Source organism: Vanessa tameamea, chromosome Z, assembly GCF_037043105.1.
Source record: "Vanessa tameamea isolate UH-Manoa-2023 chromosome Z, ilVanTame1 primary haplotype, whole genome shotgun sequence".
NCBI classification, from domain to species: Eukaryota; Metazoa; Arthropoda; class Insecta; order Lepidoptera; family Nymphalidae; genus Vanessa; species Vanessa tameamea.
This window is the reverse complement of record NC_087341.1, coordinates 5,035,490-5,062,076: the sequence shown is the minus strand read 5'-3', so window position 1 is coordinate 5,062,076 and position 26,587 is coordinate 5,035,490. Positions and strand designations below refer to the sequence as shown.

The 26,587-nt window shown below is 31.5% G+C and overlaps 2 protein-coding genes across 3 annotated transcripts in view; one reads left to right on the top strand and one right to left on the bottom strand.

The window, feature by feature from the left end:
- The window catches only part of LOC113404244 (protein phosphatase 1 regulatory subunit 12A), a 538,461-nt gene that overhangs the window by 429,123 nt on the left and 82,751 nt on the right, over positions 1 to 26,587 (top strand). The gene's annotated exons all lie outside the window — the stretch shown is intronic.
- LOC113404183 (protein apterous-like) overlaps positions 1 to 26,587 on the bottom strand; it is a 55,922-nt gene that overhangs the window by 23,480 nt on the left and 5,855 nt on the right. For both annotated transcript variants that reach the window (XM_026645004.2, XM_026645005.2), the window contains exon 2: positions 25,835 to 26,157. In XM_026645004.2, coding sequence (XP_026500789.1) covers positions 25,835 to 26,157 — 323 coding nt within the window. The remainder of the gene's footprint in view (positions 1 to 25,834; positions 26,158 to 26,587) is intronic.

Here is a 26,587-nt window from a genome sequence, read left to right as displayed (position 1 = left end):
TATCAAGCGTTTTCCACGAAACGTACTACGCACGCGTATGGTGGATCTTGATACAGTATCGCCAACGTACAATAAAAATAGCGCGGGTTCCGGATATATTTTTTAAAATAATAATATAATAATTGTATTGTTTCAAGAACTATGCTGGAATATGAATGTTAATGAATACAAGAAATTGTATTACAATGAATAGTTATTAATACAATTAAGACAAAGCATGGCCGTAGCCAGGAGTTCGTTTCGGGGGTTAACTCTATACCAGAGACAACAACTTTATTTTTAAATAAAGATAAGTATATTATAAATCGTCTGAACAAAATTAAGAAAAAAAAAACATTTCAAATACAGAACGACGAAAAACGTTCGATTATTTTCAACATAAGCACCTGATATTGACCAGTAAATATACAGCTACAGTAATCCAGTAATTCAGTTATATATCGAGAATTTAACCTATTTGGTTCTAAAATATGCGCGCGGGGTAGGTAAATATGAAACGCATATAAATTTCAAATACGACTTGTGAATAAACTGCTTCTTATTCCACTTGAATTGACATTTGCACAAATAGGCTGACGGAATTTTTTGACCGACAGGTGATAAACACAAACTTACCTACTCAGTTTTTTTTTTCAATTTAATAACGAACACAACTTTAAAGGAATACATCATTAACGATACGAATGGCGTTTAATATCTAACATTTACTTGTTATATATAAATATATATATATATAAATTAAAACTTAAATAAAATTCCATTAAGTATACCAATTCCATGTAATCATTTTTATTTAATAATCAAAAACATTTATTTATCAATTTTGTAAAACATTATTGCACGCGAGAATTTAACAAAGGCTCGATTGTTCGTGTTTGTTTACTTCTATAATCAACTATGACAATTCAGTATAAGGAACAAGTGCATTGTTAAGACACCATCATTTTTCTCAACCATTTAACCATGAAGCAAAAAGGCAAGTGAGTATGTCCACGCAATGTCCAATCGCCTTTCAGCCGACATACTCTTTGAGAATATAAAGCAGGAAACCGTATTAAACTCATCAACGACATCGAAACAATTTACTTCTTAAATCGACGTAATAAGACTCAAAATCAACGACTTAATTCAACCAAAGACACTTATATTTTGTGGTACTAATTACAACTAATTAGAAAAATTTCAAACGCAGAATCAATTTTTATGTCCAACATTAATACATATAACTCTCCCGCAGTGTATAATAAAAATATCTTCATATAAACATGTTCGTGCGCTTTGATCTAAGGCACCTCATTATCGTCTAGGCATAGCTTTTACTTGTTAACAAGTAATAACTATCACAATAGCACCATTAAACTTTACATCCTGTAGAAAGATGTGTATTAAAAATGCGATTTATTATTATGAGACGTGTAAATATTTTAGAAAATATTAATAGTAATTTACAACACATAACACTATTTTTTTTTTTCTTTTGAAACGTGTAATTGTGTATTTCGTATAGGCGTATATCTTAAAATACTCTCGACAAATGAGTGCCGCGCCGACGCTTCAAGATTGATAGGGCGTCACCGATAGATGGCGGTGCAGCCATTAATTAACACTGAGCGTTTGAGGTTAAGCCCCAGAGTCGTCACGGTGTCGCATGCCAATCGCCCGAAACGCCTCATTCTTCCTACTAGAAAAAGAATGACACTAAGTCGACTCTCAAAGAAGCAGCAATTAAGTCGATTCATATTAAATATTGTCATAGAGATATTAACGCGTTTATTATATAAGTACACAGATATACATATGTATACAACTCCTACAGACATCATTCGTAGAAATACCACTGCCTTGTTGTGCTTCAATCACATTTTTGACAGAGAAGAAACCTCATGAAATTATTAACCTTCACATGTTTGATGAAAACTGCCACACGTGTATCTAATTAAAGCTTCAAAGCCCTTGCCCTTAAGACGAGAGTCTTACCTTTAGCAATTTACTAGGTTTTACATTTAAATCGTAATGATTTCTTAAACAAGACAACCTAGCTATAGTTATATAATGTAATATGATTACTTAATTTTATCATGTAACTAATGATCTGCAATGTCTTCACAGGAGACAAATTTCTCAGAAAACGTCTGCGAAAATCATTTCTTATAAAAGATTACAGTCATCATGCATTATGGTTACGAATTAAACGTCATCAAGTCATCAACCTTCGTTATCAATACCGGTCCTTTTAGAATATGTTACATTTTAGGAGATCCAACTTTAAATATTTAAGGAAGTATCCTAAGCGATTTTTATATGTATACCGCCTTGCGCATGATCTTTGAAGCATTAATTCTTCATTCTTTCGATAGATCTATGAGGAATCAGAATTGTTGATAAAAACTTTTGTGTCTATAACACTGCTAAAATCCAACTGTAATAATGCAAAAGTAGCTCTCACTTAAACTGTTCTGTGAAATTATGAGAACTACTTGGAAATTTCATCCCGTAGTTATCTGGATTAGCTCGTACAGACAGATGGACAGACGTTCACGAGGGACTTTCATTCGTACGAACCGATAATATAATATTTAACGTATTTAGAATGGTTATTTCCATGTATGTATCTGTTAAACGAATCTCAGAATGTAAATTTTGTGTGTCGTATTATGTAGGGATATATATCAAGTCGAGAAACATAGATTAAAACATATGGAAGTGCTACTTCACTCACACGAAACTCGCTCATCTTAGTAGAGGAAGTGAGAACTGATTTATTCTTAGGGATATAATTTTAGACGCTGCATAGTTAAATTAAAATGAATTGATGACGCCGTTTTTACCTGGTCTGCGCGTGATTTAAATTTACAATTTCATCACGTATAAAATACGGATTTTAATTGAAAAAAAAATACATGTTATAATCTATGAATACTGCAATATTTTATCATAAATGTATTTTTTTTCTGTCTTGATAAATTATCTGCACAATAAATTCATTTATAATAAAATATAATACAGCGAGCGTCAAGATCACTCCGGTCACACGAAAAGCAGGACACCTTAAAACGAAGCGATGAAATAAAATGTGTACGCTAGCCAAGAACATCACTTAAGCAAATTCATACATCGGTATGAATACAAATGATTTAAAAGCAGCAACATCGTAGGTCTATTGTGCAAAAGACATTCTTTATCGCAACACGTGTGTAGATTAATATCTATCGCCCACCACCGTCCAATTTGGGAGACTCGAAAGATGTTATTTCGTAAATAAACACAAGCGTTTACTGGCAACTACAGAAATCTTGATTATTTTAAACACACTGATAATAAAAAAATCTAAAGTGAAGTGTCAGTGTATTTAGATGACGATATAATTTAACACTTTTTAGTTGGAACATTTTATGAAAGATAAGAATGTAAAATTAAATTATTATATGTAAATATTATTTTTGAGAAATATTTTAGGTTTTCTTCGCTAAACTATCGTTTGTTCAATATATATAATATTAATTGAGACATTAATTTATTTAAGTTCAAATTCAAAAGGTTATACAAAATTAATATTTTGAAATTATACGCATAATAATAAAGAAAATTAGTGAAATGATAATGAGCGGCAGCCTGTTTGTATGACACAGATATTTTTCTCAAGGACTTTGCAATTTGTTATCATTATATTTGCAAACACGCAGCTTGTCCAGGATAAGAAACAAAAAAATGTTCTCCTATAATATTATCTTGAAGGTCCAATTACGAGCGGATCAAATTACTTTTTCAATATGATTATATTTTGTACAAGTAATTTATTCTTAAAAACCCAAATAAATATATTATCCATGAGTATTATTATCATCTTTGCAAATATTTTATTTATACGAAACGCGTAAACCTTGACTAAAAATGAAATTACGAATGTGTCCTTTTTTTATGTCATCTCAATTTGCGTATCTTCGTCTTTATTAGATCGATAAGATCTCCAAGATTCGATAGACTCTTAAAAATATACGAAGGCTAACAAAAACGCGTCTCTTCACTTTTTACCGTTTTTATTTACATCCTTAGATAAATAACACGTTTTTACATTACAAATTGATAAGTGGTTAAAGCATGAATATTTAACATTTAACCATTAGGCCTCGACGTATATACTTTAAAAAAAAATCTGATTAAAAAAATATATATATGCGTATTACATGTTGCTCATAATTTGGTTGTAGTGTTTCAAGTATAGCTCATTCAAAATAATATATACTTATGGTATTTTTTGTATGCATAGCACATAGACTATATCTTTGTGCCAAATTTCATTCGGATCCGTTCAGCCGTTCTGACGTGAATGAGTAACAAACATCGATCCATTCAAACATTATAAACGCGTTATAAATTTAGTAAGATTGGAAACGATAACGTTTTCGATCCGCTCTCTCGTTCCAGAGATTAGATGCGTAGAGTAAATGAGCATAAAAAGTAAATAATTTACGGATATACTTAATTCGTGACCAAGGTCCAAGGTAAATAGAACAAAGAAATATTTTATTTACGGTATTTTAAAATCATATGAAAAATATACAACAATACCTAGTACAGTATTATTGTTACGCATAAATAATATTATTATCAATGAAACAATCTCAATTAAACGGGAATTCAGAAATCTTTTTTAGATTTGTGTCAGTCAGTCACTATTAAAAAAGTAATTGAAAGAAACGGGTATGTTGTTAACTGTTTTGCAAATCAATCCAGTAATAGGTACAATTACACACGTAATAAGTCTGCTCAATGAACTATGTAACGTGGAGTTCTTATATTGCACGCATACATTTTTTTATAACATATCAGTCAATTGTTTGGAAAATCGTCTACAGCTCGATTATAATTTTGTCGGAACATATGAATCACACTATATTCTAAACGCGAACTTTATCGAATACTAGCTGTGCCCGCGACTTCGTTCGCGTAGTTGTCGGAAACACTATCATGATTATCGTTTGATTGCTCACGTTGGTTTTTGTTATTATAATCGTCAATAAGATTTAATAATATGTTTTACAGTACTTTAGCGTAGATTATATTTTTAGTTTTATTTTCTTGTGGTAGAAGAACATACTGATTTTGCCCGCAACCCGATCTTGACAACGCGACATATAGTTGGCCGTGTGAAAAGCAGTCTTGACGTAAATCGATTCCTACGTGTTTAAATGTTTGGCCCTGTGATTTATTAATGGTTACGGCAAAAGATAACTTAATGGGAAATTGAATTCTTTTAAAATTAAAAGGTAAATCATTTGGAATCATTGGGATGCGAGGTATAAGCACTGTTTGACCAACTGCCGGACCAGTCAAAACTGTTGCAACGATCACGTTATTGCGAAGGAATTTTACTTGAAGGCGGGTCCCGTTACATAAATTTGGTGGTTTAAGATTTCTGAGTAAAATTATCGCAGCACCTATTTTTAACTTCAGGGAATGTGGTGGAAGGCCGCTCGGGTTTAAAGAATTGAGAAACTCTTGCGGGTAATGGACAGCATCTTCTTGATCCATTACATTATCAATAGATGTGTAGGTAGTTATATCGCCTGGAAGTTTGGTTAAAATTAGGTCGTTAATTTCGTCAACGCTACTATTTCTCGCCGCCAATATTGCCCTTTGACACATCCATTGGTAATCTTTATTTTCTATTTCGACGATATTAGGGTAAACTTTTGATATTAAATCCTCTATGCTAGTCACTTTTTCTCCTAAATCGCGATCAATTTCAATTTTATTTTCAGAAAGGGGTACTTTTCCATCTCCTATTAAAAGTAACTTTGAAGGAAAATTTGTACTTCCTCCCCCCAAATGTGCTCTCATATTCGTAGATAGTTTTAAGGTATGGACAAATTTCCATAACGGTGAACTTTTAAGGCAAGACCTTACAATGTCTGCTCTAGTTCCTCTTAAAATTACCGGTAAAGTTTGTCTAAATAAATTACCAACATCTGTGTTTTTATTGCTTATTGTTATACGGTCAATTATGACAACCCTTATCTTAAACATAAAAGAAATATTGCACAATAGTGTACGATTGCGAATATTTTTTTTGTTAACAATTCGATGCAGGTGTATCGACATCTGGATGTAAGACAAAAGAAAAAGTCAATTGTAAATAAATAAATCACAAACAAAATTCATACTCTGCCAAAACAAACTAAACGTTCAACAGGAAATGTAATAGTAAATCTGAATGACTTTTCTTTGTCTTGGATTAGGAGAAAAGTTCATGAATTGTAATACCTGACGGTAGACATGTTTGCTTAAACACTCAATTTTGATTCCAATTTTCTGTCATTATATAGGACCACTATGTACGTATAGGGTTTAAAAAAACATCAAGAAGAAGTGTATTTATCGATAGACCAGATTTACAAATTTGGAGTATATCATATATTTACAAACCTACCTTGGCTGACACCGCCTCCAAAAATAACAATAATTTTAACTATAATATATTATCGTAATAACTTTGCTGACTTTTAAATAGTCTAAATATTTTTAATTTCATTTTACATAGTATAAATCTAAAAAATATTGTGATCATTGTTTGTTATTCATAGGTTTGTGTTAAGTTAGATTTAAAGTGGGTAGGTACATACTTATCTCCTTGTGTGGAAACACAGAACGTACCTACATATTGGTAAGTAGAATAAGTTACTTGATTATTAAGTTGTAGAATAATAAGCAATTATTTTTTACTTTTTAGAGCATATTATTTTTTTTCTCTTTTGAAGTCGGTTTTTTTTTGTCAAAATTTTTGTTTCTAAAAGATTCGGCCGAGTATCGCTAACGTGCTCCTTAGAATTGTTCCGTTCCCTTCCGTACCGTTACTTTGTCATGGATCCTATGCTCAGAACCTTACCAAACTTTCACCATAGTACCCTTGAAATATATCCTTTATAATAAAAAAAGAATCATTAAAATTGGTTGGCACAATTTTGAGTTATTCACCTATTTATCGCGCACATACATAATGCACATTTAAGACTTATATCGTTTTCATAGGGATACCATCATCGTAACAGGATAAAATTAAAATGGGGCCCCACGGGAAGCACTACCTTTCAAACAAAAAAAAATTATCAAAATCCAGTGAAAAGTTATGAGGTAACAGACATATAAAAAAAAAATACAGACGAATTGATAACCTCCTCCTTTTTGAAGTCGGTTGAAAACAAACAATATTAACTTAAACGTAATAAGATAAACAAACCGAACAATAAGAAGTTTAGATTGTTTCTCCTTTGGTGTTATTATTTCATAAGGTGATTATAGTACAACCGTGTTGAATATGCTTGAATGTAATAGAAATTACTTGAAATATTGAACTACTAATTTATTTGTGTAGTCATTTTAAACGATATTCACCTATTTGCTTATTTGCATAATTTATTTTCTCAGTGATGATTAATCTGCATCGGTGAAAGTATCGCTCGCCATTTTGAACTTTTTTACGTGTGTAATGTAATTTTTATACCTTATTTATACCGTGAAACGTTTGAATTGTTTACTTGCAAAGTACGAAGGAATGTTCATTGAAATTTTATCTTATATCGTAAGTTAAAACTACAGCAGATTATGATTTAAATGTAACCGATTTTAAACGATAAAAAATAATGAGCAAATAAGCTGATAACAAAACCTAATTTTGATAAATAATTTAACTATTAAGAATGTTAATTTTTTTAAGTCGTTATGTGCATTGCTACTTCGCAGAACTACACCCGCGGGTGAGAGTGGCGAGCGCGGCGGCGGGGCTGACCCGCCTCCCCCTCAGCCGCCGCCGCGCCCCGCCTGCTAGCACACTCTTAACAAATAGACATAAGTGTCACGGACTTTTTTATTATTATTAAAAGAGGAATATATCTTTCATACACATTTTTTGAGTAACTTAAAACGTTTATGCTGCGCACGCATCGAAAGTCCATAAATGTGAATAATTTTCCCCGTTTTTGCAACATTTCTCACTGTCGCTGCGCTCCTATTGGTCGCAGCGTAATGTTATATAGCCTAAAGCCTTCCTCTATAAATGGACTATTCAACAAAAAAAGAATTTTTCAAATCGGACCAGTAGTTCCTGAGATTAGCGCGTTTAAACAAACAAACAAACAAACTCTTCCGCTTTATATATTAGTATAGATATGAAAATATAACTTTAACTAACCCGAGACCTCTCTCAACGGCAAATTATTTAATTTTATATGCTAATGTTTTATAACATGTTTAATGCAGTAATTTTTTCACTTTATTAAATTAAATTAAAAAAAAAAATAAGTGAAACAACGCCCAAAAATTACACGGTCGACGGTCACATTAGCATATTATTACAAAATAATCCAAAAAAACCCAATAGCGACCTCAATACTAGCTCTACTAGTATCTTTATTTCACACGAGATGATCGAACGTTCACACTCAATATCCTACGATCCGGATTAGTTCTATCAGTTGTCCAAAAATTATCAACTTCTGTCAATAGTGGTTGTCTAAAGTCGATTCGTAATACACGCGTACTGGTGTCTACAGACGACGGATATCACAGACAACGAGCTGATGAATGTGACTCTTCATTCCCGATATGTTTTTAATTGAATTTCATAGCATTTCTAATGATGATGAATCGAAGATAAAACAAGTAAATGCTGTTACAAACTTCGCCCGACGAGACGTTTTCGATTATTTTATTTCGTTAAGTAACGAAATTAATTATTCGTGAACCGAATTTTGACGAGAGTACGATTGTCAATAATATTTTCGCAGTTTTAAATTAAATATTTAAAAAAAAAAATCCCGTTCAATTATTTTTTTATTAATCGAATAAATAAAAATTAATCATCGGCTAAAATCTTTCTACAACACATTAAAATACTAACACTATCAATAAAACGACCTAGTCGTATTTATGGTGCGTAGTATAAAAAAAAACGATTTTTTTTTTTTTATTTATCATTTTCATTTTGATGAATGTCAAAATAAAATTAGTTTTAAAGATTAAGCGAGCACGTTAGAATTCTTAACTTTGCTTTTATTACTTTTTATAGAAGTAAATACTTCAAACTACTTTATTTATGAGTGTTAAGTGAAACTTCCAAAGAGTAAGATTACACGTCTATCTCTAAAGATTTTATTATGGTTATGCCGACATAATATCTGAACATATTAGACACATCGAAATACGATAACAAACCGAGTCGAAAACGAGAAAGAATAACGTATTTAAAAACTGAGATTATATTTTGCCATTTAATAAAACCTTTTTGCTACATATTTAATGTGTTTATTAAAAAAAATAAAAAAAAATAATGGCACGTTTATATCTCGACATTAGAAGGTTGAATGTGATATACGACGTTTAGTAACGACACAGTTTATGATAGGGATGCCCACATCAAAAGTTCCGAATTATGCTTCACCTGCTTTCTTTAACGATTATTATTGGAGATATCGGCGTTGTTAAGTTTTCGTTGAATCTAATATCGTTGTAAAGTGTAAACCAATGGGATTTGTCATTTCAATTTTACAATGCCTATTAGTCTTATCTAAATGTATTTTTTATATCTGTAGCTGTTTCCTACCGTTTTACATTTTTATTATAGTGTTAGATTGATAATCTTGAAAGCCGGTGTAATGAATTTCTCAATTTTAGAATCCAGCTAATGGAATAGAAAATGTTAATGGTAAATTAAATTCAAGTTTTATTTACTGTGAATAAATAAACAACACGGCTCGACGACATCATAAATAGTAAAAATCAGAACGCGTCACGGAAGTGAGAAGTCCGTAATAGAGACGCGACCGTGTATCGTGTTACCGAAATCGTAACAAATTGCGATATCAACTCGCGAGGGTCTCGTGCGCAGCGGGAGGGCGCGCGCTGTGTTTGCAAATAAACACCCGGCAGGAACCCGGAGCTCACAATGGTGGTAGTGAACCGGGGCTGCACAATGGTCACCAGCGTGACGCCGGCGGCCCACCGAGCTGTCGCCGCGCATACACGTTTCTCACGCGAAATAGGAAATACGCCTCTATGGGAATTCGATTCGTAGGTCCGTACTACAACCGATATTATTATTCATACACACTGGATCACCCGCTGACGAAATCTTGTTGATTTTTAACATCTATGGTATGTTACCCACTGCGTTACACGAACAAATTTAATCCAATATATTCATAAAACTGCAACTAACGGAAAACGACATTTTGTGGAATCCGTGTTCATTAAAGATCAACACTATATTGGGATGTGCGTTAAGAAAGGGCTTACTTTTATGTTAAACGGCTTATATTAAAGGTAAACGTAATTTCTAGCTTTGCTACTATTTTTAACGGCTTCTGAAATAAAATACGCAATAAGCATGGATATAGACGCAATTAATAAAATTAAATTACATAATTTAATTATGTAATTAATTTAGAAGCAAAATTTATGTAATAATAAGGTAATTAATTTAAAAAAAATCAGTTTCACAATATTTAGAAACAATTTTTTAATAAGGATAAAATTATTTTGTTTTTATTTTAGTTTTTTTTTGTTAATATTATATGTTTGTTATGTTTATTATTTAAGTAATGCCCCTCATGTATATAGTAAACTAGTTTATTTTTCCTTCAAACCGGAACACAACAATACTAAGTCAAACTGCTCGGTGGTAGAATGTCTGACGAGAGAGCGGTACCGATCCAGACGGGCTTGCATAAAGTCCTAACACGAAATGACACGTGTGGCAAGTACACAACTTGATACTTATAATACAAGATTGAGTCTGTATTGAGAAGCAAAAGGTGATAAAAAATTCGAGTAAGTCTGATAATACAATAACGAAACAAAAGGAACTCTTCAATCACTTTCAAAGCAATGAGTATAAAATAATAACCACATATTTGTTTATACAAATCAGAGAAGTACTTTTTAACTATGTCATTGAAATTGGACCTTAAATTATTAGGGAGGAATATTTAATTGTTCTAATACTCTTTACAGCTAGTAAACTATGAAATTGTGACAATGGCTTTATTTTTGACGCCGGAAACAATAGCCGCGTGAACACAATGTTGCCCGATACGATGAACTGTTGTGATACAAACATACGGCTATTCAAACTCCACGAAGTAGAAAAACGTATTGCAGCGAGAATATTATTTTATTTTTTCAAACATCATTGGCCATTTTGCTGGGTCAACTTCCTTCAATAAAGTATTGACGCATTTACAAAAGAAGATTTACAAAAATAAAAACTTTCAAATACATTATGTCATGAAATAATATTCTTAAATACATTTTAAAAAACGTAAAACGTCATTTAGGTATTTTTCCTTCAATATAAAACCTGGTTATATACATAGAATAACTATGTATTGATTAAATCTGCGTATTTATTGTCACGTCAAATTTTCTAATCAAATGGAAATAATTTGCTCGTCTGTTAAAAATATAGTAAATCATTAAAAAAAATAACGCACACAGACAAAAATTAATAATACTTAAAACCGTAATTTTGAAAAAAGTTAACTGTGCAGCAACCAACGACCGTAACTGCGGGGAACAACAATATAGAGACGTCAGTTGTACAATGGGAACGACCACACAATATAATTGTCATCATTCATTTGTCAACAAATCCTTGCACCGCACACACTACAAAGGTTCCTATGACCCTTATCACAAGGATATAGAGGCTTGACTTACGATTTAAAAAAAAAAATTCGCTTCCGTCAGGACCATCTGCGTCGACGGTGCATCAATAGGTCAAATGTTTTTGTAAACACAAACATTGTTGTTGGCTGCATTCTCAGAGTCTTTTAATTATTTCTACGGTGATTTAACGCGGGTAATATTCGTATAAAAAACCAGAACTGAATATAAATCACGAAGCTTTAACTGCGAACGGCTATAAACAACTTACTTGTTGCTTGAATGCATAACTTACATATATATTATATATGTAATGTAATGTACGTCTAAATAACCGAAACTCCGTTATAATAAAGTGTGCATCCAATTTGCTTAGGTCACAAAATAACGAGTTAGTCACAACAAAGGATCACGTGCATCTCGAACTCTCAAAAACGGAGAGATGTAAACAAAGATTTAGTTAATAATCTGATATAGTACAGAATCGTCGTACGTGTAATGAGTTCGTAAGTTTATCTGTACGAGGTGACTAACTCGAGCTAACTTTGAGCTTGAGAGTTTTATTGTATCTGTATAACAAAATAATTGTTAATAATTATTGTTTTATGTTATTATGGTGAAGATATGTTTTAACTCCGACTAAGTACATAATTCTTGTATACGTATACATTCATTATATTCAAAAGAATAACAATAAATTAAAAACAAGCTTAACCTATTCAAATTACAACAGTTTAACAGAAATATCTGCGAGCATGCTTGTAATCAATACAGATAATTAAAAATTGTATTCTAAAATAAATACTCTTTTAACAAATTTTAGTTTGTATTACGTAGTTTATAAAAAATAACTGTCGTTGAATATCATCGATAGAGAAAAATGATACATTCCCCAGGTGCTGAATGGTGCTGAATCCATCACGCTGCGAAGTTCTGGTTAGTGAATAAACGCAGTGCTTGAATTTATTTTCACATATGCAGATTTGCTTGCGATGTTTTCCTCCATCGCCGAACACGAGGAGAACAAGTGATACGAAAAAATAATTAAATCTTGCTGTGATTTCACCCTGAACCTTTCACTTCAGATATAAGTGTTCTAAATCTTACTAAGAAATTTAGAATTATAAATAAACCTTGTATAATCTATAAAAAAATTTGAATTAAATATATGAATATTTTATTCAAATTATTTTATATTCCATTTGTTAAATATAAATTGTTATTACATTTTGGGATTTTTTTTTAATAAAAATTGGTACGCATCGAAACATAGTTGCAAATAAAATACATAGTACGTTCAAAAAAAAAAAAAAAAATAAAATATTGCATGAAAGTTATAGATACATTCAAACAGTTAATATCAAACAAAAAATATTATAGGAGTTTTATTTTTATTATATGTACGCAATAACGAAAAATAGCATAAGATTTACATATGTGATTTTGAAACGACTTTTTAAACCTTAAAATTAGTATTAGTATTACAATAAATACATGTTGTATATATGTTATATAAAATGATAATAAGACGCATATTTCTTAATCTGAAAATGATATAACACAAACGTTTGTTTATAGCGTAGAATATTAACTTCGAAACAAGGAGCTGATGTAAGCCGGTACTCAGCGTCTGCACTACACGCGTGATAAGCTATCTCAGAGGTTACCCCGCTTCTGCTACATGTTGCAATGTGAGAAAATATATAAATACATGTACACTTAATCTTTAAGTCCTAGAGTTGTTCTCTTAAAACACAAGTGTTCTCGAAATTCATGAACAACAACGGAATAATATGTTATTTATATTCGTTATTTGATAATCAATGGATGTAGATATACGTCTGAGATCAATAGACTTTGACATCGTTTGACCGCTCACCGTGAAAGTTGCGGATTGTTGTGACTCGCCGCCAGATTTCGTTCAGTACATACATTTTTATACCGTTCAACCGATCGCCATGTCAACTGGTATACATTTGAGCATTAGTGCAAGAAGTATCGGATAATAGTTTACAAATAAATTTAAACAAGCAAAGCAACGGATGCTGCGCCTTAACTGGTTTAATAAAAATTTCGAATAAGTTTTGTATTATCATGTATTTTCTATTGTTTTGAGAAAATCGATTAATATTTAACGTTAAAATATTATTTGTGTATTAGTTAGAGTGACACTCTTGCTTAGAAGATTTTAGTGTGAGTTTATGTCTAGTAACATAAGTGTGAAGGAAAGAAAATATTTGCTCATTTATTTCTGAACTCATTATCAAAGCTCGACTTTGTAATTATAAATGTATTATGAATTTCTTGAAAAATAGAATGATACGCTATTCGCTAAATGATATTTGAAATCAGAAGTATATGTACCTTTGTATTTATTCATGAAACTAATAGTCAAAACAATCGCAAAGAAGAATAATAATTTAAATGGGTTTTTTTTTTTTTAAATTTACCAGTTACTTGCAGAAGGTACGGCTTAATTATATTTAATTAAAAACTATAAACAAAATCTCTAAAACGAATTGTATATTTTCTAGCTACCAGCACCGCTAAAGCACCTATAAATTCAGGATTCAATTATGATGCAAAATTTCATGAAACAGGTACGTGCAATTATATTTGTGTGTGTGCGTGTGGGTGTGAGTGGGTGAGTGTAGGTGTGGGTGCGCGTGTGGGTGTGTGTGTGTGTGTGTGTGTGTGTGTGTGTGTGTGTGTGTGTGTGTGTGTGTGTGTGTGTGTGTGTGTGTGTGTGTGTGTGTGTGTGTGTGTGTGTGTGTGTGTGTGTGTGTGTGTTTACACACACACATAGCAAAGATACGTAAGCATTTCCTTACGTGTCTTTGGGTATATGTAAATATTTGTCTAATTAAATGCATACTTCTTATTGCAGAATCTATAGAATCTATGGTTCTGATATATATGTAATCATTTCCATAAAATTGCAATGCAAATACTGAAATAACTTTTTTTTACGAAGTATGATTAAGACCACCGAGTCAATTAATACATTAAAGATTAATAAAATTATAGAATATCATACTTTTTCTACTTATCTTAGCCTGAAATTATTTGCTGTTACTAATCTAAAAAAATACCTTCGCTAAACAAAATTGAAATATACAATATATTTCCCATGCAATGCATAATTGCATAGTTTATTAATAATAGCACTTTTCTCATTCACTTATTCGACGTAATAAGCAATACTTATTTAATATTAAAGGATTAATTCATCTCGAACCAATGGTAGTTCCACTAGGGATCATAATACAAAATTATGGGTGATAAAGGAACTAGCATTGGTTCAAGATGAATTAATCCATTAGGGATCAATTCATGGCAATTGAAGTAGTCATTTGTAAAATAAAACAAAAAATAAGCTCTTTATAATTTTACCGTGACATCACTATCGATGAAATTGTTTCGATAGGCTACATATTAACTTGGCTCCTCCGTTCGATTCCTGTGAAATCTTTAATTTCGATGCAAAGCGGCGTATCAAAAAGAAATTAAATGGTAATTCCTGTAACACGAAACGATAACCAGCGTATACGTTTCGCGAATTGATTACGTAATATAATTGGCGCCGTGTCGCCGCTATTGAGTGACCAGCGATAATATAGGTATTCTGTGGACTCCGTGGCCCATATCTGACCGTACTAGGCCCGGCTGACCCGGACGCGATATCGATAACTCCTTCTGTTGAACGCGTGACAACACTGTTTATGTTTATAGTAGGACTCGTGCGCAGTTCCGGACCTTACATTATCTGTATAAAACAAGCAAAGTTTTATAGATATCGTGTACTCGCAGGTGTAAATCGATAAAAATAAAAAACAACATTCTATATGAAATAAATTGCAACGAATGTCATGATTTACGGATTTTAATATCGTTTGGAGATATAACTTTTTAATGGTTACTGTCTGTATAAATATGTACATGGAATTGAGTGGGATCACACTTTTTTCGGCGCGTAGTCAACGTATCAGTGTACCAGTGTGAACTAAGAGACAATGCACCAGCAGTCTCACATGCGATAGCGATCAGATCGCTTATGAATGAAGTTGTGGAGCGATTGCAGAATAGATACGGCTTAAGCAATGGATTATAAATGATAGCTCGGTCTCACTGAACACGCCATCCAAAACGTCATATTATTAAGATTTATAAGTACTCTATATAAATGAAAGATATATTTTATTCGTGGAATAAGAATTGAATAATTGAAAAACAATACACATCTACAAAAAAAAAAAATTTGGACGTTCATGGACTTTGTTTTTGAATTTTTTGGACTCCACAAGACATTATATATTTAAAAAAAAAGACGTAACACAATTAATCTGAATTTTGAAAATATTCGTTATAACAAAACGAAAAATATACATATTATTCTATTATATTCGTATTTATTCTGTAACTAGAGTTATTCGCATTCTAGCATTGATTTTATCAATTCGATCTTAACCTTGCACTATCTGAACGAACACCAACATTATACAGTACACTCTTAGTTCAAACATACATTTCGTTTGTACTTCGACTTTCCCTCAATCAAGTCTAAGGATAATAAATTAATATATACTAGTTATTTCAAACCTATATGTTTGGATACACTTACGTTATAACGTTAAAACATAACGCAAAATTATAACGCAAAAATGACTTCGTTTTTAGCTCCGTAACATAATCACCGATTAAATTTGCAAAAACATCAATATGTTTCTATATTAATTATATACACAGAAGATTATTATTGCTCTATTGGGGACATACAAAGAGAACATTAGAATATTTATTATTCATTCAAACAAAGAGACAATTGAAAAAAAAAAACATTTTCAATGATGTACATGTTTGTTTAAACACGACTATTAATTAAATTAAGTTACTGAAATGAATATTGCACCATTCGAACGATTTTATAGAATAATTACATTATTTAAATTCATTCATTCATTTATTTCCGTCAGATACAACATAATTATGTCGACTATATATTTGATCTCGTATTTATTTAAAAAAACATTAATTAATTAATTTTTAAAATGCCACAGATACTACTCAATGGAAGTGATATGTCTTCAATCAAACTTTCCAATATAAATTGAAAAAAAATTAAGGCAGTTAAAGTAATGAAGACGCTCCATAACTCTATATAACACCTCTGTAGAAACCCTTTTCTATTCTATATTGGATAAAGATTTTGAACTAATGTATTCTAATATTAAATTCGTAAGAAACTCTGTCTGTCTGTTGCTCTCTTGAACCCCAAGCAAGGACATAGGCTACTTTTTTATGCCTATCACTAGACGATCAACTCCTAAAACGCGAGTAAAGACGCAGGTGACAACTAGTATGAAATAATTTACACTTACTTATTGGATTTTCAAAATGTATTCAACGTCTCAAATATATAATATTTTTAATTTTTTTTTTTGTGATAGTGTATTTATTGTATTATATTTTAAATTTCGTTTTAGGATGAACGTCCTATCTAATATTATAAGCTCGAAAGTCAGTTTGTTTGTTACGCTTAACGCCTTAACTACTCAACCGATCATTATTAAAAGTTGCATTAATGTTATCAGGAGTAAAGAGGGTAACTAAAAACTACCTCCACGCCCGCCCCCCCCCCCAACCTCTTACACGCAAAGGAAGTATATTTTCACTATTCACTTCATCATATGAAAATGAACAATGTTAAATATTATATTTAAAAAAACTTTTGAAATTTTTTTGTACGTTCACAATTAATTTTATACATTGATTCTATATCAAGTTCCAGTTATCAATGTTACTAAGGACAAAAAGTATGGCTTAAACGTTTTGTAAATTTCTAAGTATTTATATAAATAACGTTAATAATGTTAACGTTTTCCTATTACGAGAATATATTTGATTAATAACTCATCCAATATTTCGCTTCGTTAGTTTGTGCGTCGTTATTGCTGACAATTTGCTTGAGATCAGTTTAATGTTGTATATCACGAATAACTTATTACAATATACTTATCTATATAACAGGTATGTATCAATGGTTAGACGAATCAAATGCTATTTTAAAATTGCGCAAACATTTTCTACTCAATAACAAATACGGGTAGAATATTGGTGGTTGTTTATGAATTAATACATATTTGTTTTTACGAATATATATATATATATATATATATATACACATACATATATAAACAGTACAAGGGATTATAGTTTCGGGACGTCAATGGTTTAGTCTCAGATTATGCCATGAATGCGTTGACATTTACCGTTTTTTAATACGTCAAAAGCTCTGTCATTTTATTATTAAATATTGATATATAAGGTAACATTCGTCGTTGCGATTTGCTGGCGTTTCATATTCGCTTTTGTTGCTTCACTATAACGTTCCGAGTATTCCATCTACATTTTGTTTTATAATCTAACCTTATATATAATCTTATATACCATAAGCACTATACTAATAATAAGTAGTATAATTCTGGAAGAATTTATCTAAGGGATTAGCTCTAAATCATATTTAAAGGTCATTTAAACGTTACAAGCTCGTCTTTATCTAAATTTATCAAAGAAGTGATTTTGGTGACAGGGTAATAAATTATAACGATTATAATATACCGCTCATAATTGTTTCCTACATATAGCAGAACGGATAAAATATATAAAGGCTTATATTATGTGTGAAAATAAAATTATTTCACGGAAACAATTAACATCTTCGAACATTAGGACATATTATACTTTAATAATATGTCCTAATGTTCGAGGACATATTACGTTTGAATTTTCGACATCACAACGTGTACTTATGTATTTACCATTTAAATTAATTGACTTAACTTTGGTTATTAACAGTGGTCAGTGACACAATTCACAATAATGACACAGTTACCGTGCGGGTGGTCGGTACCGAGAAAACATAAAAGTAGCAATTTTGACCCTAGACTTGTCAAAAAAATGAGTGTTCGCGTGATCCGCAGGAGTTTGATCGTATTAATCCGTCAGGCATCGCGCATGCGCACAGGCCGTGACGTCACGCGAGCTTCCGACGGGAATATAATTTTAATTTAGCTACAAAATTACATTTGCCTCGAGATAAGTTCCGTACAAACGACAATCGTCCGTATTACCAAGAAACAATCTCTTTCTTCTTGAAATGCAACAGCAAATCCGTTGTCGGGAATGTTTATTGACGACACGGTCTGATAGAGTGAATGATCTCAAACTTACGTCGAAGAGTTATTGTTATCAGATTTAAAGTGATACTCAGCTTACTTACTTATTTACATTGATATAATAAAAACATAACAATTATCAGTACTGTATCAACTTTCACAGCGCGACCTTGACGATTCCTACGGAGAATAGCTGAATTCCATAGAAGAAATATCAAAATTTTATCCATAAACAAGTCAGATAGATGTAGCCGATAAGACGCCGCGGGTGTAGGCAATAAAGATACGGTACTGATAGTAATTAAACTTTATCTTTATACGAAAGAACTGACAATAAATAAAATTAGTTCCTATTATGATATTGGGAACATTAGTCTAATTGGTTACTTGTATAAACTCTGGTAGGCTTGACTCAATATACTATGACTATGAAGCCGGCAACTTCTGTTAATAAATACTTATTGCTTAAATAAAAAAAAAATAAAAAAAACTGTTTGAAAAGTTTAACATTTTATCAAGTAAGTGTAATAAATATCGTGGTATTTGTAATTAAATAAAATAATCGTCCGTCAATCATAAGTCTCGCAACTTTGTGTGTTGCATACAATTCATCATTTTTTTTTCTCTCCATCGGATTAATATTTCACATTTTTATAATAGGATTCTTTTTAGTTGTGCCGAAGATGGTACGAGCGTCGCTTACGGAGGCTTACCAATTTTTATTCCTCAAATCAAGTCTCACACATAAAATGTCTAAACAGACCATTAAAGAGAAATTAATCTCTTTTACCGAGTCTTCGCTGATTTTCACTTTAATTAATTGAAATTCATGAGAGAATTCTTACTTAAATTGTATGATTTGTGAGACGGTTAAGCAATGCTCCTCATTGTCTAATTCTCACCTCTAAAACAAAAGCGTCCGTATATTTTTGGAGCATGACAGCACCTACAACAATAATATACTCAAAATTATGGTATTTCGCACACGCATAACATAATACAATGAGTGGGACCATAAACAGAGCTCCGCTTGACGCCGGCCCTGTCGGACTCCACTTACGACGACTAAATAGACCCTGTTATAAATAAATATATCTCTAGAAAAAAACATAATCATCTCACGACTATAAATACGCTTTTATATTTATTATATTATGTATTAACATAATGAAATAAAAATATCAATTAATTTATCTTTTAAGCTTATATTAATTTGATGTCATACTTATGTCTAAGTTTTTAAATAATATGTTTTATTAGTTTAAGTAAGAATTTTTATAGTAATTAATATATTGAATCGATTCGTCAGCTCAGTAACGATCATAGCTTTTTCCAACGAATTCCCGCGTGACACGTTCCCACATTCGCCCGCTTTTATTTAATATTATACGCCATTTTAACAATTCGTTGTACTCTAATCTAATTTAAAACACTTTAAAACAATAACAGTAATATCTTATTTAATTTATGAATTATTCGTATACATCTGACAAACGATTTAATAGAAAATAAATATGAATTATTATTTGACATATAAGTGTAATAATTTAATTTTATTACGTGGTTCGAAAATTCTTCGATCGGTATCAATAAATGGACAATACAAAAAATGAATAATTTTATAAGATGATATATCTTTTAATAAACTGCCGTGATAATCAAAAGCTACAGCAGGTGAAAAATAGAACTTGATTTAATTGAAATTCATATATTTAGCTGTCCGATGTCCGATGTCGGTCCCCGAACTCGGCCGAACCAATCAAAAGTGCCGATACTTCGGCTGAGAGCTGCCATAAACCCATTCTAATATACGCGTATTCGTTGCGTTGAAGACTTTTATGAGCAATTTAACAAGTGTCTCGTAGCTAGGGACGGATTTGATTTATGCCCACATAACGTATGTTTACGATGTCCGTTTATTGTTTCTTGTATTTCACCGCTCTAGGAGCTGATAATGTTATTTGAGAGGTAAAGGACGCCGAGATAAAGACAGACGATGGCCTACGAACGTTTTTTATACAATCATAGAATACATTATAATTTTTTCATGTTCTAGCTACGTTATACTCATATGGTAGCTACTTCCATTAAAAATTGTAATGGTAAACTTTGACGTTTCAACTGACTATAAGCATTTCTAGTTAGTTTTACGTATGTGTGTACATGAACAATTATTATTTCATGGTATTAAATAATTTGCTCAAATACTATAGATTATGATTTCAGGAATTTGTAAAACATAAAAAGTGTATCAGTATGCAATATATATACATATATATATAAATATATAAACCAATATGTTCATTTATTAGCACACCGATACTAGGTGTACCATTGGCAGTTTTGTTTTGCAATAGATAACTCTAGCTTCATCAAACTCTCTCCATGACCGTATAAAATTAGCTGTAAAAGTTCGTAATGAATTATTAGACTACCAAATGCAATAACATTGCCAACACCTCCGATAAATAATTGATTACCTCTTTGCAATTATAACAAAGAGAGAATATACATTTATAACATTATTAATTTGTTATACATTTGTTTTCGTCGTTACATAATATAATTATAGTATCAAGGTAGATAACCAACCCGCATTGGAGCAGCGTGGAGGAATATGCTCCAAACCTTCTCCTCAAAGGGGGAGAAGGGCTTAAGCCAGGAGTGGGAAATTTACAGGCTGCTAATGTAAAAAAAAATCAAGGTATATAAAGTGAAATAATTACAGCAACATAATTCATCTTTAGGTTAAATCAATGATTTAAATTCGATGTCATTCGTACGTCAATATGGCTAAGTCTCGAGTACAGGCTGAGATGGCACGTCAAATTACATTTAAATTAATCCATTGCATACGCGCTATTAATTAACATAGTAAACCTGAGCGAATCAAAACATTTAAACGGATTTTGTGCTTTCAATGAGAATTATAGCTACTATTAGTACCAATAAGGTTTATTAAATACTAACTACTCGCCCGGCCTTCTTTATAGATACAATTAAAGTTTTTTTATCAGTAAACGTAATTATCTTAATTTATAATATTTACAAAGTTACGTTAATAATTATTTACGTATCAGTATTAATATAAGTCAAATTATGTTAGTGATAATTTTATTCATCGATACGAACTAAACTAGACATCTCTCTAAGCAAATATTTTATAATAATTTTGTCATATTCAACATGAAAGCACTCGCACCGCCGTGATTTTCTCTCAGACTATTTCAACATAATTAATTACGTATGATAAAAAATTTAAAACACATAAAAACGGATCCAATCGATGATGAACTATTATTTATTTAATTTTGTGAAAGTTTTACGTCAAATTGTCAATAGATTATGTGTAAATACCTAAAAATATTCCTTTTTGAATATATAATATGTTGATATTAATACGGACCTGTCAATTCGATACGGACGATACAGGTGCAGAACTCTAATTAATTATACCTCGGTAATAGTTTATTTATTCATCATTCATAACTGATTCAGTATCTGGGATATGTACATGTACACAAGAATATGAAACTAAACTGTCACATCAATAGTCTAAATTTAAAGCAGACGAAACTACAACCGCATCGCTCGTCTTATATAATAATGTTATATATTTAAATCATCCGAAACGGGTAAACATCTCCTGGTCTAAGTTTTATTTATATAACTATAAAACTATAAAAGATTCAGTTAGATATTGCTGAATATTCAGCATTAGCATTGTATCGTCTGAATGTAGAGAATAGACTACGCGTTTATTCCTTATAAATGAATTAGACACGACAGAGTCATAATATATATTCGTAGATAGTTAGCTAAATGATTTATTGCATACGAATTGTATTTGTATATAACAAAGATAGTTTATTTAGGTATAACTTAACTAGCGATCTTAAATTATTGTATATGTCACAGGCAACTGACTCAATTAGCCATTCAATTAACAGCCTAGACCTTTTATTAAGTGACGCCGCTTAATTTGCGATCTGAACGGCATTCAGCCAATACATCTTCTGTACCTAGGATTAGCATTAAATTCGTCTAAAATTAGACATAGACTTATTAAAATTTGCTTAAATAAAATAATTTATAAAATTATCTCAAGCCCAATTAATACGTTGTAACTTTACCAATGTAGATTTTTAATTTTCAGAAGAGTCAAAAGTAAAGTATCCTATTCTATGAACGGGAGATGTATTACCTGAATATAATCCAGGTCTGATGCCGACTGATTGAATGACGCCGTTTAGTTAAATGGCTAGGCTGTTCATTAAAAAGCTAATTGAACTAGTTGGCTGAGATATATATATATGTCTATATAGTGAGTGTATTTACACGCGACTTCATAATATAATTATTTATATTATTGTAATTTTACAAGACACGGATTTGGAACTCTGTTAGTTCCTGAACCGGATTGTTACTGAGAATTTTAACCTAGGACATTGGAATCTTATGTATTTTAAGTTAGTCTTAACATCGAATAAATGATAAGAAAACATAAAACATACAACTATTCATCAGTATGGAAGCTTTACTCGAAACTATCGTATACTTCATATGTTTTATATAAATATATAATTACATCTATATTACTATAGGTCGATAATCAATTTATTTAGAAAGGCTAAAACTTCGCCGTAGGACGCTAAGAAGCAAATCAATATAGCATATTGAATAATATATAAATTACGTATATCGGCCATCGAGCCGATATGGCCCAGTGGTTAGAACGCGTGCATCTTAACCGATGATTTCGGGTTCAAACCCAGGCAAGCACCAATGAAATTTCATGTGCTTAATTTGTGTTCATAATTCATCTAGTGCTCGGTGATGGAAAACATCGTGAGGTAACCGGTATATGTCTAATTTCAACGAAATTCTGCCACATGTGTATTTGACCAACCCGCGTTGGAGCAGCGTGGTAGAATATGCTCCATACCTTCTCCTCAAAGGGAGAGGAGGCCTTTTTTTAAGGGATGTAATATATGACGGATGTATATATTATTCCGATTATGAAACCGCGGAACACAGCTTGTGATTTTATAAATACAATTAAATTTCTATGAATATTTTCCAAATGCATAGCAGGTACTAAAATTGATGATTTGTTTTTATTTAATTAATTATACCAACATCAAGTCGGAAAGTGTTGAAAGCAACTTTATCAATTTATAAAAGCATTAATATTATTTGTATAATCTATATTCATTTATTCAAAGCTTGCGCTCTGATTCTCTTTTCGGGATAATCTTAAGAAATCAATAAAGCGAAACGCACAGAATATTATACCTGTTAGAGATACACAAAGTTCCGAAATCTTTGTAATCGGAGGAACTCTAGTCGAGTAATATTTACGTAGCAATTTTATTTTAATAGAGACGGGCCGTTTATAATAAATATAATAAAATGAATTTACAGTGCGCCGGTATTTTTTTAAGAATACATATTTGCTACTTAACAAATAATTTCTTGTTGGTTCAAGTTATAAACTCGATGAAACAAGTATTATAAAAAGTTAAATTAAACATCCAAAATACATATTTATAATGCCATAAAATGTGTAAAGACTAAGATTTTAAGAGTCTTTTTAAATTATGACATGTTTTTTGCAAAATAATAAATGCAGTACTTGAAAAAAAAAAAGATTAATCGTCGTTCGTATTTGTTACTTACAGTTAAATGTGACTATTTTGAATCATCGTCTTAAGTTACGGACCCACTAATGTAGTATTAATTTTATATAATATATAAAGTATTAAATTAAACTTCCAGCAATCGCTTAAGGAAAGGTCCTCGAACAATTGTCGGAAATAGTTTTCATTTGAGGTTGAATTTATTAGTCTAGATACTAGAATCTAGCGACCGCTCGCTCTCGTCGCTTGTTTCCGCGGGCCCGACGTCCCGTAGAGATGTCATTGAGATGCGTACGTGCCCGACGTCCTAGTGATAACACGGAGTGAATTGTGACCGGGGTGGGCTGTAAAACGTTCATCAGATACCACCTCAGATGGGTGACGGCCCACGTGACATATATGGGTGCCTAAACCTAGACGCGCATTAGGTATCCCTTACACAAAACTAACTTCATAAAACTATTCTCTATAAAATTCTGTGAATTTAATCCTTGTAAATTTGGATGGCAAATAAATTTAAAAAATTACCAAAAATTTTAATATGTAACGAGATAAGCTTACGATCTAATTGAATAAATGTTCATTTAACGAGTATAGAACTATTATATTAATTTTAAATAAAATAATACAACCGCGATGTTATAAAGATCGTTGAAGCTCTATTTGTTTTGAGTATTTCCTAGTATTGTAAAATAACTCTGGGAATACCGAACACGGTTAATTCATTATATCAAAAACTATTTATATTTAACGTATTATATAAAATTAAATACTTAATTTTTGTTAAAATAAAATCAATATTCATATTTATTTAAAATATTGAGGTGGAGTTTTGGTGCACCTTTTCTATGCGAAACGTTTAAGTAAAAAGTATCTGGTGGAAAAAAAACTCACTAATAGTAATAATATATTATTTTATACGATATCAAACCGCTAAACATATTAGAATATGGAGAATAATCATAACTTAGATGTTTTGATGTAAATAGCATGTACTTGAAGGTATACCAACTAAACTTTGTATACCTAATAACTTTGAGGAGCTTAGATATAAAGATATACATCTTTATATCTAAACTCCTCAAAGTTTTGTACATTTTATTCTTTACACCGTAGTCTATCTCATAGTTTTAACAGTTATTGGTATTTAAATAGATATTTAGTTAGCAAACAACAAATATCATATGAAACGAACAAATAAGGAAATAATAGTTTCTGAAACATAATATCTGTTAACATCATTTTTCGTTATGTTTTTCCTGTAGGATCCCGTTATATATCCAAACAGTAATTCAATGTAACTCTGACAATTTTATTAAAACTATTCGAAAGCCTTAAGAAGTAATTATGTTATTGACTGACCTGATGTAGTCATTTTTACAGAATATATTACTATCCCGCGCATAGCACCTCTGTTCTGAGTCAAGAGGCATCTTGCATTCGCAGCATCTCAAGCACGGAGTGTGCCAGCGTCGTTCAAGAGCAAGAAGGTAATATCTGTCTGTTATCCTAGCGCCGCAACCTGCGCATGCGTCTTCTGGAGGCGGTGGCGGAGGTTCATCTGGCGGTTCCCTCTTGCGACACGAAGTGCAATCGCGAGGGGAACCCGGTGACGCTGCGGGCGCGACTGGCGACAACTCTGCTCCTGCCTCGTACGCCGAAGATAGGTACCGCTCACTCTGTTGCTGAAACAATATTCTTTATTGAGATTTTAGCCGTTGATCGATACCTCCTCTAAATTCACTTACGCAGTAGGTGATCTTTAAAAGTAATGACGAGCTTGGGATTTGATATAGCATTCTGTACAGAGAGAAAACTAAAATTAACACAAAATTGACTTAGCTCCTTTTATATTATAGAGACACCAAGAAAAGTAGAATTTAAGTCATTACAAAGTTTATTCACCTGCGAGTACGAGAACAATTAATTAAACAATAAATTAAAAAAAATGCCACAAAATAACTTCTGGATCCTTGCCGGATTTAAGCCTGTGACTCACCAAGCGCTTTCTGCTGGGCCATCACGGTTTCCATTACAATAAAATACACTAAATATAATATAAAATAAGACCGTTCAATATACACTGTATTGTAAATTGTGTAATTGGAAATATGA